Below are 16400 nucleotides of genomic sequence, written 5' to 3' on the forward strand. Positions count from 1 at the left end.
CATGGACAGAGGTGAATATGGGAGTGGACACAGAATTGAAATTGTTGGCCACTGGGAGATCCCTGTCCCTGATGCAGACTGGATTTTAAATTAGTCTTTTTTTACTGCTTCATTTTAGTTTATTTGCTGAATGAAAAGTTTCTTTCCCTGCTCTTGAGCTGCTTTGTACTTGGGGCACGAACATATTCCCTTTTTGCACTCAAAGCTGGTTTGAATTTAGGATGATACAATCCGATATGATGTGCAAACAGGTTGAATAAAGATTAAGGTACAGTTAAACTCTTGTTGTCTGGCTTTCAAGCAACTAGCAAAAAATTGTGGAAAATATGTAGGTACAAATAACGGAAGTTTAGTTTGCCAATCACACAACACAATCTCAAGCAACCGGAAAATTCATTTATCCAGCATCTACTAATCTCCATAGGTGCTTGGATACCCAGGGTTTTACTGTATTTACTTTTCCTAATTTGTTAGTTACTTAATAATAATGGTGCTGTTGACAAGACAAATCATCTAAATGATGGAGAGTGATTTTTGAAAACAAATAGCACACCACTATATTGAGGGTCATTTTATTCTCTGCTGTTATCAGACTACTGAATGGTCCTCTCATTAGTAAAATGTTGTAGCCCTTGCACAGTTTGAACTATTCCTTTCTCTGTAGCATTATACTCAGTGCTTTTATTACTTGAGTATGGTTGACTTGTCTAGAATAGTATGCTGTACAAAGGTTTAAATGTTTCTTGGTACAAGTGACCACAAACAATTGAATGTGGCTGAGCCAAAGTTTTGTGCCTGCTGCAACAAGACTTGATATCCCAACTAATGAGGACCAGCATACAATATGCCTTGTTTAGCATTTGTGTAGCTAATTTCTGAGATATCACTGTACGTCAAAACTCCCAAGCCACTCTACCACTTACTATCTTTTTGCATTTGACCTTGCAAAATGCATTACCTCAGGACCATACTAAATTCCATTTGCTATTTTTCAGTCCATATTTCCAATTGATCGACAGATAGTCCCTGACTTGCGTCCATAATTGGGACTGAAAGATTGATTGTAACTCTGATTGGATGCAAGTTGGATTTGCCCCACCACGCATGGCTTAATAAGGTCTTAAAGCAATTTTTAAAAAAGATTTTCCACAAATAAACCTTTAATGAAGAATGTTAACATATGTGCAGTACCTTTAATAAAGATACTCAACATATGAACCTAGTAAATGATAAAGAATCTCAACATATACAGTGGATCCCCGATTTTGTGCGAATCTGGATATAACGCAATGAGTCATTGGGCTTGGGTGCCGGCTGCTGCCAGGAGTGGGGTCAGTTGCTTTACTAAAAATTAATTTGTTTTAATTTCAACTGTAACTTCAACCATTTATTGAAACCCCAATTTAGCGCGATCCCACTTTTTTCACAATACAATTTTAAAAATCAAACTATCGTGTTATATACAGTACTTTTAATACAAAATATGTACTTGTACGGTAATTTTAATAAAGATTTTTTTAATTTGGTCGTATATGCGAGTGGATGTAACACGTATAGGTTGGAAGTAGAGGACCTTCCTCATACCCACAACTCTGCCAATTTTAAATGATCTGCAAAATTGCTAATCAACTTTCCTGCATTTTCATCTAACTGTCCTTGCATTGTAATCAAAAAAACTTGTATGTATTGTTACATCACAGACCACCAGCAATAGAAATTCGACAAGACAGTGTTATTTTAAAAAAACATTTTTTTTTTGTTAATTACTAATAATATTACCCCCAACTATACACGATTATACTTAGTTCCTGATACCCAAAACCATTACAGCTCAAGTACTTCCAAAGTCAGTCTTGGAAATACATTGTGATCACGAAGACGCTTAAACTGAGCAAAGAAGTGATTATGAGGTGGGAGAGACTGAGTCTCAGACAGCCAAAAACTCGTAAAACATTGTTGAGCTAATTCCAGAGCTAATGAGAGGACCGCAAGGGCTAGCTGAGTGAGTGGATGAGTATGCGGTGGATGGAATATAATATGGGAAATATTCGAGGAAATCACTGTACTGCACAAAAATAAAAGCAGAATATTTGTTAAATGGTGAGAACATGTGGTGTTGGTACAAGTAGACCCTGACTTTCAATATTTCAAAACAAGTTACGTTCTTTCCCTGCACTTATGATATGCTCTCTCGTGCTACATACGCTAGCAGTCACTAGTGCAGTCAGAGTCGTGTCATGTAAAATTCAAGTCAGATGCGTCAAATTCACGTTTCGTCCCTTCAAGTTTGCGTTATGTCAAATTTACATCACGTCGATTGTGTTAGAATAAAGGCTTTCAGCGTTGAAATTACATTTTTTTTTAAAAAGGGTGCTATTTCAACTTATGATGCAAGTCCTGGAACAGAAATCCATCATGAGTAGGGGTATTCAAAAAGACTTAAGTATGCTTGAACACAATTTGTTGAATGCCAATAAGCAGGTGAAAGCAGTCAAGAAAGCAAATATAATGTTGGTCTTTATTGCGTGAATATTTGTTATCTACTGATCTCTTGTATTTATCTCTTTCAGTTTAATTTAATGTATACTATTGTTTTTTTATATATGAAGTGCCTTTTTGGCTACAGCAAGTTAAAATTTTGGTGCCTATGTATATTGTACAATGTATGACAATAAACTCATTATCAAGAGGATGTAATTACAGAATTAAGGAAATATTGTTGCATTTATATCAAGACTTTCTGGAACTACTTTACTGTGCAGTTTTGATCTTGTTTCTCGGCTAAGAAATGTGTTGATGCTGCAAATATTCAGCAGACTGGCTGCTTTGATGACAGATTTAAACTTAAAATAGATGGGTCTGGTATTTTCCCGAATGAGATGAGATCTCATTGTTTACAAAATTATTTTTGGTCTTACAGATTCAGGAAGGCTGCTTTTTTTCTCCTGAATGAGTCTTGGACAAGGGTTTACATTTGAAGAAAGAGTAGACTGCTTAGGATGAAGATGAGAAATGTCTGACTCAGATGATGGTGAACTTTTAGAATACTAGAATAGTACATGCTTATTTGTAATCATTGAGATATTGAGGGAATTGGGGAATATGAAAATAGTTCTGAGGTAGGTCATGATTTTGAGAAGGGTATTGATGATTTTATTCATAAGACCCACTATGATTTTATAAATTCAATGAAGTATCAGAGAAAGTATTAAGCAAAGTGCGGGAATTTGTATTAATTTTAATTTTAAAAAATTGTAATTTGATGCCTAATGATGTGCTTTGTAGATTGTACAATCACTTGAGTGTTTTATGTTCGTATGTTATTCTGATTGCTTGAGTCTCTGTAGCTATTGGAGATATTGGATGGTATGTCGTTCATGTGCCATCCACTTTGTTTGAAAATCTTTAGGTTCACATTTGCTTTGTGTATTTGGAATTGATATCTATGGGTTTCTTAAATGTTTATCTTGTTTCAGAAACTTTTGAAATGGGAGACTGTGGAAGGCCTTCAGGATTGGCAACTGCAGTATCCAAGAGTGACGTTGGACACCCTCCAGAAACGAATACAAAACGAAAAGAACATTGTTCAGATTTAGGTGAGTACATGCAATTGTATGAGCCTGCAACAAGATCTGCTCATTTTGGCTGAGATGCGTTTTTGTTAAAGATGTGTAATTTTTTTTGTTAATTTACTTCAGTTAATTCCATTGTAAAATTATAAACAAAGAATTTTTTTTTTCAGAGTTCTTTTATAATATGACTTGTCATCCTTTTGGTTTGGCGGATAGGGAATTGCTTCCCTATACTTATTATACTTTGGTATAATAAAGCACTGGAGCAAGTTCATTTGGTGTAATTGGGTTGTTATAGCATTCTGCAAGCAAGTAGGAAAACAAAGGCATTTTCTAAGTCTGCTCTAAAGATTAGGATTTTTCCTTTGAGAAACCCACAAATTCTCTGAGTGAGGTTTATTACTGGAGGACCATATTGTGAAATCTATTTCATTATTTGCAAAATAATGAACCCAGGATTCCAATGAAGGAAAATGTTTATTTGATTTATATTTTTTTAAAAAGATTTTTCAATTAAATGACACTGAAATATTTTGTTTAATTCAAGTATCTGTTTTGATTTCCAAATTTTTCCCTGTTAATATTTGAAGTGAGATCAGGAATAGTAGTATTGTTTCTGCCTTAAATACATCTAACTTGGCTAAAAATCTTGATATCTAACCACAACATATGAAAGTGAGAATCCGAGCTAACCTGTTTATGATTGCTTAAAATCAGTATTTGTTGGCTTGAAGGATTTTCATTTTAAAGTGCCAGACTGAAGAAATTGCTGACTCCAAAGTGGAGGTGACTTTGGAGAGTGTCAATTGAATTGCACATCTTTGGTTTTCCACAATATTCACAATAGTTTCAGATTGCAAAATGATTAGCTTCTATGATGAAATAAAGATCAGGATGATGTAGAAAGGTGCAATGAGTTAAGTAACTTCATGGGAACAGTGCTTTATTACTACATTTATCCCATTTGGTTGGAGTACTTGATACTGTTCTATGAAAGAGAATATGAAATACTTCATTGCTGCCTCCTCCTTTTATAATTTTTATAAAGGCCATTTTCCCCTGCCTCTTTCCCCCATCTTGCAGAGATATTTCTTTATTTAACATTATTAGGATTATCCACAGAAGCTTCATGGAACTGAAATGTGATCAAATACTCAAATCAAAAGGAAACTTCTGAAGCCAGTAGCAGCAGATCTAGAGGAATGTGAAATGATAGTACGACAGAAATGTTGTACATTAGTTTAAAATTGAGATTAAAACCGTGTTCATTTTTATTCTTGACCAGAATTCCTGTGTTATGAAAGTGCATATTAGATCTACAGCTAAAATAATATTGTCTCATCGAGCTTCATGTAAGACCCCTGAGTTTTTATGGACAATGTAGTTAATGTCTTTCTGATTATTAATATCTGCTCTTTTTGTTGCAGATTTATTTAAGGGAAATAAAATGATTATTTTGTAAGAAATAATTTTTAATTAAACTAGATACTGTATATAAAGCTCTGTGCCTTAATTGGTAAATTACTGATCTGGAACTGATGAAGGCAGTGAAGTTTACAGTTTGACAGAGGCTTGAATATTGCTCCTACTTGCTGTATTTGGAAACTGTGGGTAAACTACTCCCACTTTACAGTTTTTGTGGAAAAATAAATAGCCAGCTCTATTATACCTTCATCTGATCACTTGCCATTGTCTGGAGAAAACAAGGAGTCTAAAGGGTAGGCAGCCAAAAAAAGGTATATTTGTATATTTTCTTGACCCAAAGTATACGAATGATTTTGATTGTTAGCAAAATTTCTCATGCTTGAGACCAACTTTCTGATTTGTCTTGATTCTCAAGGTAGTTGGCAACCTCTTTTTAAAGGGACTGTTTCCCCAGATATTAGATGATGATAAATCTTTACCTGAATGACCAGCTTTAATGAAAGGCCTACCTTGTGGTAGTTTTGTGGGTTTGTATGTTTGAGAAAATTGAGCCTTAATTAAAATTGGACATGATCTCCTTACAAAAGAGGATAGGGTATATATAAAAAAAAATCACTACAGTACCAGTGGAAAGTAAATCTGTCCGCCTGACATTTTTTTTTTTTTTTTACGCTGCTATTTTTTCATTCTTTCCTTTTGGCAATCAGCTTGTTTTCATATTGGAGACATTCTGCTTAATAGTGGGACAAAATTATGAAGTTACTTAAAACTATAATTTTGGTGCACTTAAAAAATTATAGTATAGGTATGACTTCATTGAAATAAATTGATTTTACACAGCGGGAGATAATATTCTCTTGAATAGCATTAATACACTGTTACTGAAACATATTGGACATTGTTAACCAGTGTTTAAAGTCCAATAAATGAATTTCCAGCATCACTGTTTTACCCAAAAATCAAGAAAATATTGGTGAGCTTGTGTAACTTCTGAAAAATGCAGAAACAGATTTCTACAGATTTGTAGAATATTTGAAATGTATAGATTTTAAAATTGACTAGCTATAACAAGCATTACCAAAAGGTAAAGCCTGGAATTGTAGAAATATTGTGAAACAGAAAGAGACAATAATTTCTATGATGGGTAAATAGAGCTTCCCAACTTTCAGTCCTGCAAGTCATTACCCCTTGTGAATATCCAAGTGTTTTTTAAATATTGGTTAAGGTTTCCTCACTGATTATTCTTTCAGGTAACAAGTTTCATAACCATATCATATCCTTTCCATATACATCCATCAGCCCTACCATTTACTTTAAATCATTGTCCCCTGCTTTTGGCCCCTCTAAGGGAAATGAGTTCTTTCAAATATACTCTATCCTGGCTTCTTGTCAATTTGGACACTTCCATTAAGTTTCCCCTCTGCCTTCAGTGTTCCGAAGAAATCAATCCCAACCTAATCAGTCCTTCCTCATCACCAAGATCTTTCGTTCGAGGCAGTAACTGTACTCTAGCTTTGGTACTAATAGATTATTCATATTCCAACAAGACTTGTCTAGTTTTAAGATCTTTTGTACTTGATGCCTTTTTTAACCACTTCATTGATCTTAATGATTTATGAGATGTACAATTTCTATTCCTCCATATTTTAGTATCCTTCCATTTAGTGTATTCTATTGCTTTGTTGCCCATTAAATAAATCGTTCACTTCAGATTAAAATCCATTCAGCCCAAGTTTATGTATGCTTCTGTCCATTCCAACTGAATGATAAATTTTTGAATAATCTGAAGATTTAGGATGGTAGAGAACAAGTATTGAGCTTGATTAAAACAGGCTTCCAAAAATTCAAGCACCTTTCTGTTCTTGCCTTGGTGAAGGGCTCGGGCCTGAAATGTTGGTTACATCCCTTTCCTTCCTACGCTGCATGACTTGCTGAGGTTTTCCCGCACTCAGTTACAGTGTCTGCAGACTTTCCTGTTTTATTCCAAGATACCAGTCAATCGTAAACCTTTGCTAAAAAAGCAACCAAAACACTTGTGCTGAGAATTTTTAAAAAAAGAATACTAGAAATACACCAAGTCTGACAGCATCTGTGGGAAAAGCAGTGACATTTAAATAGGATAACGTTTCATTAGTATTATCATCCTATGAATAAATTTGGGCTTTTACTTGACTGACCAGCCTGCCAGTAAATCCTCACCAAAGTCAATGTTAACTGCACCAAATGCACAATTATCAATCTTTTTTTAAATTTTTTTAATTTTTCACACTATAAACCATATTGATCAAAATACATACATTTTCCTTCTTAAATATATAGTGTCGTTTTCTCCCCCCACTTCCCTCCTCCCCCACAATTATCAATCTTCATGCTTCTTGAAATCTGATTATGGTATTTCAGACATGACCTCAGATAACACATTTGTCCTGATTGATTACCTTTGATTAATTGGCATCTTACCAAATTGAGATTATAGACTCCCTCAGAATTGATTCCAATTAGTTAAATTAATTTGTTTGTGTTTGATTGGTTTGCCCCTTTTTGAAAATAATGGGATACAGTATTTGCAATCCTCCAATCCTCTGGTAACACTACAGGGCAGATTTAAGAATTGTGATTAAAAAGTACCACAATTTCTTTCTTTGCTACTTTTAAAAGTAAAATAATTTATCAAAGATGCTCAGGCCAATAATATTTAGTCATTTGCTGTTTATCCCCCAATAAATGTATGCTAATAGAGTTACCCAAGCGGTCTTTGTTTTCCCCCTTTTTGGCTTTGCATTTCCATCCAGTTTGAAATTCTAGAAGTTTCCCTTTCTATCGCTGGAAGTTCGGAAGTTTATTGTGGAGCTGACAATTACGTAACTTATCTTTTGGACATGGTCAAATATTGACATCCTGAGATCATACTATTTGTCTTCATCATGTGATTATAAATATCATAAATCCTCTTAAACCTTTTCTGCTTTATAACAAAGCATGACTCTTGATTTATCTATCGGTTATTCTGAAAGTAAATTTCCTAGAATGCTATAACTTCCATGCATGCATGCTTGTTTCAACATACACCTGTCACCTCAAAAATGCTCTTAGATTTTAATCAAACTTCATAAGTGACCTCCTCTTATCAGACAGCGGGTTCCTTTCGAAAATGAGCATGCTGAGAACTGTCCTTGTATCCTGTCTCCAAAAATCAGGTAAGGACCTTCAATGTCACTGCCCAACACAGTAATAAAATCATCTGGAGGTGAGTGATTGTGAATTTAGGGACAAAAAAGTAAAATCCACAGTCTTATCTCGGTTTAATAAGATTTGGTGGTTTGGAGTGTATGGGAATTTAGGACCATCATACAAGGTTAGACCATGGGTTTTTGGGATTTCCAGTACTGAACTCAACAAGATTATTGTGCAATACTGTGTTTTGTACCAGTGGTTAACTTTGATCTGGGATTAAATAATCCAAAGTGGTTCTAACAATTTAATTAATGTCGTCTCACCAACTGACAAAAGCAGTAATTATCTGTTGCTTAGATATCCATTAATTTGACTGCTTAACTGAATAACTGGTTTGCAGAGGTGGTGACAGCTTTGAGGAGGTAATTTTCCTTCTGGAGGCCTCATAAATCCAAATACCCTGTCACATGGTAGGAAATGTATTCGCTAGCAGGCAAAATTTGGCTTTCGCTTTTTGATTTGTGGAAAAGGAGAAAAATCACGTATTTAAATTTCAAGTTTTCATTTATTTCACATTTCCCAACTTGCTCTGGGGGGAAATAGAAGGAGAATGTGGCCTTAATAGGGATCATAGTAAAAGTTATTATTAACTGTTCAATTTACACCCAAAATGCCATTCATATTGTTTTCTTGCTCATTTGAACCATCTATAGGTGTCAACTTAATAATTTACTAATTCTTACTGTTAGGCGGTTGAAATAATTAACCCCATTGACCTTCAGTGTCTTTGCATGTTTTAGCTCAGTTATATTTACACTAATTTATTATTAATGTTAAGAAAATCAATTTAGTGAACAATTCCAGTTTATGTAGGGAGGTTTAGATTTGATACTTTGGACCTTAATTCAGAATAATAGCCCAAAACCTTTTTGTTGTGTTGGTATTGACTATTTGTCATACTTTGTATGAAGTCCCAAAAATTAAAAAACTTAATTCACTGAAATAAATGTACTTGGGTCGTCTTGATATCATTAGGGTGTTAGATTTTCTCATTTCAATTAGTTGGTCATCATTTTTGTATTTTTAAACAAATGTCCTATTCAGTCTGCTACCTTCTGCAGTTATAATTGCTTCTAATTTTTGCTACTTTGCATTTCCTTTAACCTTTACTGCCACTTCTCAATATTCTATTGAAATATCTAAATGGTATTCATCCTAGTGGTTTTGTTGCAGGAATGAATGAACAAAAACAGTTTAAACTAATTAACTGGCAAAAGTCACAAATTAGATTATTCCATCATCTCTCCCTGTCTTTGAACTATGATTTATAATTTTTACCCTGAATTATTTAATATTGATCAGAAAACAAACTGAGCTCTCCTGCTTGTTTGACTTAATGCTTTCTGGTACCTGTACTTTTTTTTCCCCCCAAATAGAAATGTTGTTAAATCATTTGTTAAGTCAAGGTAACATCCAGATTTTTGCACATGCAAACCTGAAAGTTGGGTCATTTGTCCAAAATTCTGTCAGGTTAAATTGTTTTTCTTTTTATTAAAAAAAAGTACTTGTGTATTCTGTAAACATAATTTAACATCGCTGGACATTGAACAGTCAAAACAGGAATAGGCCCTTCAGCCAAAAATAATACCAAATTAAATCAAGTCATTGTGCCTCCACATGATCCATATAATAGAGATGGAGAAATAATCTGCATAAAGGATAAGCCTTGTTTCATCAAATTTGATTTTTAACATTTCATGGTATAAGATTCCATAGTTAGTTGCCTTTCCAGAGTAAGTCGTACCTGACCAAAGTGGACTCATTGTACTGTCAGTCATCTGATCTATCTCCTCCAAACATTATGCTGCTGTGAACAGAAATTCGAGTAGATCTGTTTCTTGATAATAAAGTACCATTTTACATGGCACTCGATATAATTTTAAAAATGGATACAACTGAATTTCAGTGACTTTATTTATATTTTTATAATTACACTGCACGTGTCAACAATATGATAAATATTGAATAATATAATATCCTTCGTGATCAAAATGTTTGATTTTTATTGAACTGTTGAGTTGGGTAACACTTTGCTGTCTATAAATATATTTTTTTTAAATTTTAAAGAATTAAAGACTTTCTTAATTTGCAGGGTTCAGTAATCGTTATACGAAACCAAAAGGGCCAAGGGATCCTCCTTCTGAATGGACATGATGGAGAAGATGCTCCAATGGACTGTAATACTGGAGTTTTTCCCTTCAAGTGCCACTAAAGGACTGAACTGTTGATAAAATTATCTTCACTAATTTTTTTTAAGAAAACTAACAAAAAGCAAGAACAAGTTGGGTATCTTCTCAGTTAAAGAATGGTACACATTTTACATCTGTTGTTACTTCCAAAAACCTTTTCCCAAGGGGTGGATTCCGGTGCTAAATATCTATGCTGGGACCATTTTGACCTGCCTTATTTCACACTTAAGTATTAACTTTTTAAAAAAAGAAGTATTACAGGCCTTAATTTTGGGGGGGAATTTGTTACACTGCTTGTAGAATTGTATATTAATATAGTACAATAAGTATAAATAGGGAGTCTATGGACAATTCTTCTTTGCTAACTTCCAGAAACTTGTGTGTATTACTCCTTTTGTGTACAGGGCAAGGTAGGTATATAATTGACTATGTTGCAGGTATTAAATATTCTTAACAGAAGATGTAAGAAATCAGTGCATGATAAACCTTTGTGTACCATTTTTTGTAAATTATTTGCCCCGAAAAAAATGGAAACATTCTTTCGGGTGTTCTTAACTACTGGAAATGAGCAGGTAATTGCAGTTTAACAGGGGTTGAGATTGTAATAATATGTTTGTAAATTGTAAGCAAAAGGATATTTTTATATTATATGCTATTAATAACCAATCCCATGTTCATCTGTTCATTTGGCCTTGAATTTAGTAAGTGCCTTCGAACAGTATGCAATCCTGTTAACGTGAGCATTTGATTTTTGTGCATCTGGAATTAGACGAATATCGGCCACACAAACCTGTATTTTACAACCTATTGACCTGTCAGTAAAGATCTTGAAATAAATGTTGTTTTACTGTGTTCTTGCATTAAAGTATACATTAACAAGTAAAGGAACTTTCCATACTTATTATGTAATTAGTCATTAAGCTATTTCAGATTGTGAATCTCAAGTGTACACTGTAAAATTCACTTCTACAAAAATTGATTCATTAGGAAGATCAGTTCCTGATTGATAAACAAACAAAAAGAGTTACATAGTTTGAAGCAACATCAAACTACTTTCAATATGGATTTTCTCATCAGAATGTCTTAATAAGATGATCTTCTAAACTTCAGAGTCGTGGCACTCTCTTTGGTCCAAAAAGACCATTTTCCCAGAAATTTAATTTGGTAAACTTCATTGCGCAATCTAAATGACTGAACACACACAGGCAGTCCTCGACTTCTGACTTACGTGAGTTACGTCCACCCACACATACAAACAATTTTTTAAAAAATTTAAAAATCTTTATTAAAACTACTGTACAAGTACATATTTTGAATTAAAAACTTTATACAGTGGTTCCCACTCCTGGCGGCAGCCCGAGGTCCCTGAGTTACGACCAATCTGTGTTGCAATCAACTCTTTGGCTCCATTTACAGTTTTAAGTCAAGGACTACCTGTACTATGATTTCTAAATGATCTATGGTTATAGTAAGCTTTCCTTATTCTTGTGCTCTGACTTTGCAAGAAAGGTAACATTTGCTTTCCTCATGACTTGATGTATCTGCATACTTATTGTCATAGATGAGAACACTGATCTGAACACCAACATTTGTTTTAAAAAAAATTTTGTATATTTTCTTTCTTGCAGTGGGATAGCCTTGTGTTTCCCTTCATTAAATTCCATCTGATTGCCTCATTGCAGGAAGGATGTGGAAGTTATGGAGAGGGTGCAGAGGAGATTTACCAGGATTGGAGATCATGTCTTGTGGAGCAAGGTTTTTAGAGCTAGGGCTTTACTCGTTGGAGATGGAGGAGAGGTGACTAAATAGAGATCTACAAGATTATAACAGGAATAGATTGGTCTTAAACCAGATTATTGTTTCATTATTTATTTATGTTGGTATCAATAATTATTGGAGACCAAAGTCAATTTTTTAATGTGGAAATAGAATATTGGAAATATCCAATAAGAAGACAGGAATAAAGATAATGCCCAACCCACCTCAGTCTGAAAACCCTCAGAACTCCTTCAGTTATGAATAAGTGGAGTTGTTCAAGTGAACCGGTACGGACTTGAAGGGCCGAAATGGCCTGTTTCTGTGCTGTAAACGGTTATATGGTTATATATGGTTATATGGGTGGACAGCCAGCACCTTTTTCCCAAGATGAGATTAGTAAACACCAGAGGACATCTGGATAAGGTGAGGGGAGGAAAATTTAGAGGAGATGGGTAAGTTTCTGACATAATAGTAGGTGCCCTGGAATACACTGCCAGGGTTGGTGATGGAGGCTGCTATAATTGGGACACATGGATACAAGAAAAAGAGGGTTATGGGTGTGAGGTAGGGGAGGTTTAGTTTGTTGAGTAGGAGTATTATTGGTCAGCACAACCTCTTCTATGATCCATTATTTTGTCCTCCATTTGCCCTCCCACCTAATTACATATAGTCAGCAAAGTTGAATCTGCCATACAGACCCTTCATCTATGCCATTGAACTGTAAATACAAGTACTACTCAGCAATGATCTTGAAGTAAGTTCAGCATACCAATTAGAAATGTATTTTCGTGCTCTTTCTGTTAATGTCTGTCTATTCTAAATATTATCCTCAGTCCTATGAGGCCCAAGGGTGTTTTAAAAAACCTTTTGTGGCACTTTATTTAATGGATCTTACTGCCTAACCTTCTGTGTTGCACTCAATGAACTAAAAGTATGTTAAGATAATATTTCCTTTCAATAAAGCCATCATAACTTTCAAATTATAACCACAGATTTTTTTTTTTAAAAAAAGAGCTTTTTACTTCAGTTTGGAAGTAGAAAAGTCAAGTTACTGCCTTGAGTTTTGCTTTAAAGTTGCTTAGAATTCTGTTTTAAAATTGTTAATGACTTTTCTTTTTCTTTTTAACTGAGTTTTGACTCTATTTCAGACCTAACTGAAAGGGCAATTTTACTTTTCACCATTATGGATCTGACCTGTAGCAATATTTGATTCCATGCAGTTTACATAGAATACTGTACCAGAATTAGCCACTTATTTCATTTGATTCATAGGGTTGCAATGTACCAGGTTCTTCAGTCTGACGTCTATTCTAATCCTTTCTGCCTGTATTTGGCCCATACATCTCTAAACTATTCCTATCCATGTACATGTTCAAATCTCTTGAAATACTGTAATTGTACCTACCTCTATCACCTGGAAGCTTGTTCTACACATCCACCATCATCAGTGTCCCTCATCTCACCTTAAACCTATGCCCTCTAGCTTTCAATTTCCCTGCCTTGCGAAAAAGACTTATCGATGCTCATCATTTTATAGTGGTCACCTGTCAGCCTCCTTTGCTCCAGGGAAAATGATCCTGGCCTCTGCAGTTTCTTCTTACAACTCGAGCCTTCATGATGGCAACATTTCTGCGACTCCTTTCTACACCCTTCCCTGCTTTATTATATATTTCCTTTTATATGGTGACCAGATCTGCACAATACCCTAAGTATATCCTAACAAATAATTTGTACAACTGTCACATGTGGTGGTTAATCTTTGGCTGATGAAGGCAAGAGTATTATGTGCAACTTTAGCCTGGTTTAACTTCCCCAAATGCATTGCTTTGCACTTAAGTTAAATTACATCAGCCATTCCATTGCCTTGCTGGATATAAAGTTGGAAAGAGTATAGAAGAGGTTTAAGAAATTGGTGCCAGGATGAGTGAAGCTGAGTTATTGTGAAAGGCTGGAAATTCCAGACCTTATTTCCTCAGAACATTGGTTCTCAATCTTTTTTTCCAATGCCATAGATGTTCTGTTGTTAATAAGGAATTACGTAAGATGGTGGGGATGGGGAACCACTATCTTAAAGCATAGAAAGTTGATGGGGATCTTGTTGAGGCCTATACAATCATGAGGGGTATTGATGAGGTGAAGAGTGAGTGTTTGTTCGAGCAGGAGAATCTAAGAAGGCATAACCGAGTTGAGGGGAGCGGGATTTAGAAGGGATGTGACGGGATGGTCTTTCCTCTGGGTGGTGGAAGTATGGAATGAGCTGCCAGGCAAGGTGGTAGAGCGAGGTAGGTTAGCTTACTTTGCGAAATACTTGTTTGGCACAGACAACTTAGGTCTGTGGACCTGTTTCCATGTTGTTAAAACTCCATAATCAATGTTAAATCCAGCCAACCATAATTTTCTGCAGGCCCTGTTGCTATTTTGTCATTAATCATTCCTGTATCTACCCACTTTTATGGTTGTTTCTCTTCTCTTCCCCCAACTTAATTAGTTGAGTTATATTTGTCACCCTGCAAGTTATGGAGTGCTATTCTTGAATGTAGTTTTGAGAATGTGACATTTACCATGACAATCAGGTCCTGCACATGTATTGCCTTTCAATCCCATAAATCCCATGTTTAATTTTTATCCTAAGTCCGCCACATCTTGCAGAAGACTTGTGTGTTCATTTTCACGAAGACTAACAAAACGCTTGTTTAACTTCTCTGCCATGCACATTTACGTTAATTTTAGTTACTTCTTTTCATCTTTCATTTCCAAAAGAACTTGCATGTTATAGCATCATGTTTTTAATCATTCTACTTAACTTTCCCCTTCTTTATAAAATGCTTTAGTCCTGGTTTGGTGAATTCTGAAATTCTACCATCTCTTGTGCTTTCTGTTTTTTTTTGGGTAGTGTGCCTTTGGGTAGTGTGATCTAATGCTATTCTCATCTTCACCTGATAGCAACAGCTGGAACAGTGCACATTATTTTGCCTTAGAGGGATATATTACTTAATATATTTTACACATTTTTAGGAAAAAATAGCTATTGTTAGTTTGCTGTCATAACTTTTAATTTCCCCATCTGTTACATTTATCTCATGACTCTTGCCTTCATAATTTTTTCCCCCCTAATTTAAGACCAGGTTTTAATCTGAAATAAATCACTTTCAACAATCACGTGCAATTATCTCATTTTATGGCATTAATCCTGGTCATAAAGTCGTTCTGGACTCGGATGTCCCCCAAAGTTCCTCAACATGATTATCCAACTGCACGAAAACCAACAAGGTCGGGTCAGATACAGCAATGAGCTCTCTGAACCCTTCTCCATTAACAATGGCGTGAAGCAAGGCTGTGTTCTCGCACCAACCCTCTTTTCAATCTTCTTCAGCATGATGCTGAACCAAGCCATGAAAGACCCCAACAATGAAGACGCTGTTTACATCCGGTACCGCACGGATGGCAGTCTCTTCAATCTGAGGCGCCTGCAAGCTCACACCAAGACACAAGAGAAACTTGTCCGTGAACTACTCTTTGCAGATGATGCCGCTTTAGTTGCCCATTCAGAGCCAGCTCTTCAGCGCTTGACGTCCTGCTTTGCGGAAACTGCCAAAATGTTTGGCCTGGAAGTCAGCCTGAAGAAAACTGAGGTCCTCCATCAGCCAGCTCCCCACCATGACTACCAGCCCCCCCACATCTCCATCGGGCACACAAAACTCAAAACGGTCAACCAGTTTACCTATCTCGGCTGCACCATTTCATCAGATGCAAGGATCGACAATGAGATAGACAACAGACTCGCCAAGGCAAATAGCGCCTTTGGAAGACTACACAAAAGAGTCTGGAAAAACAACCAACTGAAAAACCTCACAAAGATAAGCGTATACAGAGCCGTTGTCATACCCACACTCCTGTTCGGCTCCGAATCATGGGTCCTCTACCGGCACCACCTACGGCTCCTAGAACGCTTCCACCAGCGTTGTCTCCGCTCCATCCTCAACATCCATTGGAGCGCTCACACCCCTAACGTCGAGGTACTCGAGATGGCAGAGGTCGACAGCATCGAGTCCACGCTGCTGAAGATCCAGCTGCGCTGGATGGGTCACGTCTCCAGAATGGAGGACCATCGCCTTCCCAAGATCGTATTATATGGCGAGCTCTCCACTGGCCACCGTGACAGAGGTGCACCAAAGAAAAGGTACAAGGACTGCCTAAAGAAATCTCTTGGTGCCTGCCACAT

General features: G+C 35.8%; 1 protein-coding gene across 2 annotated transcripts in view; it reads left to right on the forward strand.

Annotated features, from left to right (window-relative positions):
- LOC138748868 (tyrosine-protein phosphatase non-receptor type 12-like) overlaps positions 1-11304 on the forward strand; it is a 75857-nt gene extending 64553 nt beyond the window's left edge. The window contains exons 17-19 of one of the 2 annotated variants that reach the window (XM_069909719.1): positions 3477-3596; positions 8129-8194; positions 10324-11304. In XM_069909719.1, coding sequence (XP_069765820.1) covers positions 3477-3596; positions 8129-8194; positions 10324-10385 — 248 coding nt within the window. In that variant the 3' untranslated portion in view covers positions 10386-11304. The remainder of the gene's footprint in view (positions 1-3476; positions 3597-8128; positions 8195-10323) is intronic. The other variant, XM_069909720.1, reaches the window with a different exon arrangement.
- Positions 11305-16400: the final 5096 nt, after the last annotated feature.

This window comes from Narcine bancroftii, chromosome 13, assembly GCF_036971445.1.
Source record: "Narcine bancroftii isolate sNarBan1 chromosome 13, sNarBan1.hap1, whole genome shotgun sequence".
In the NCBI taxonomy this organism is placed as follows: Eukaryota; Metazoa; Chordata; class Chondrichthyes; order Torpediniformes; family Narcinidae; genus Narcine; species Narcine bancroftii.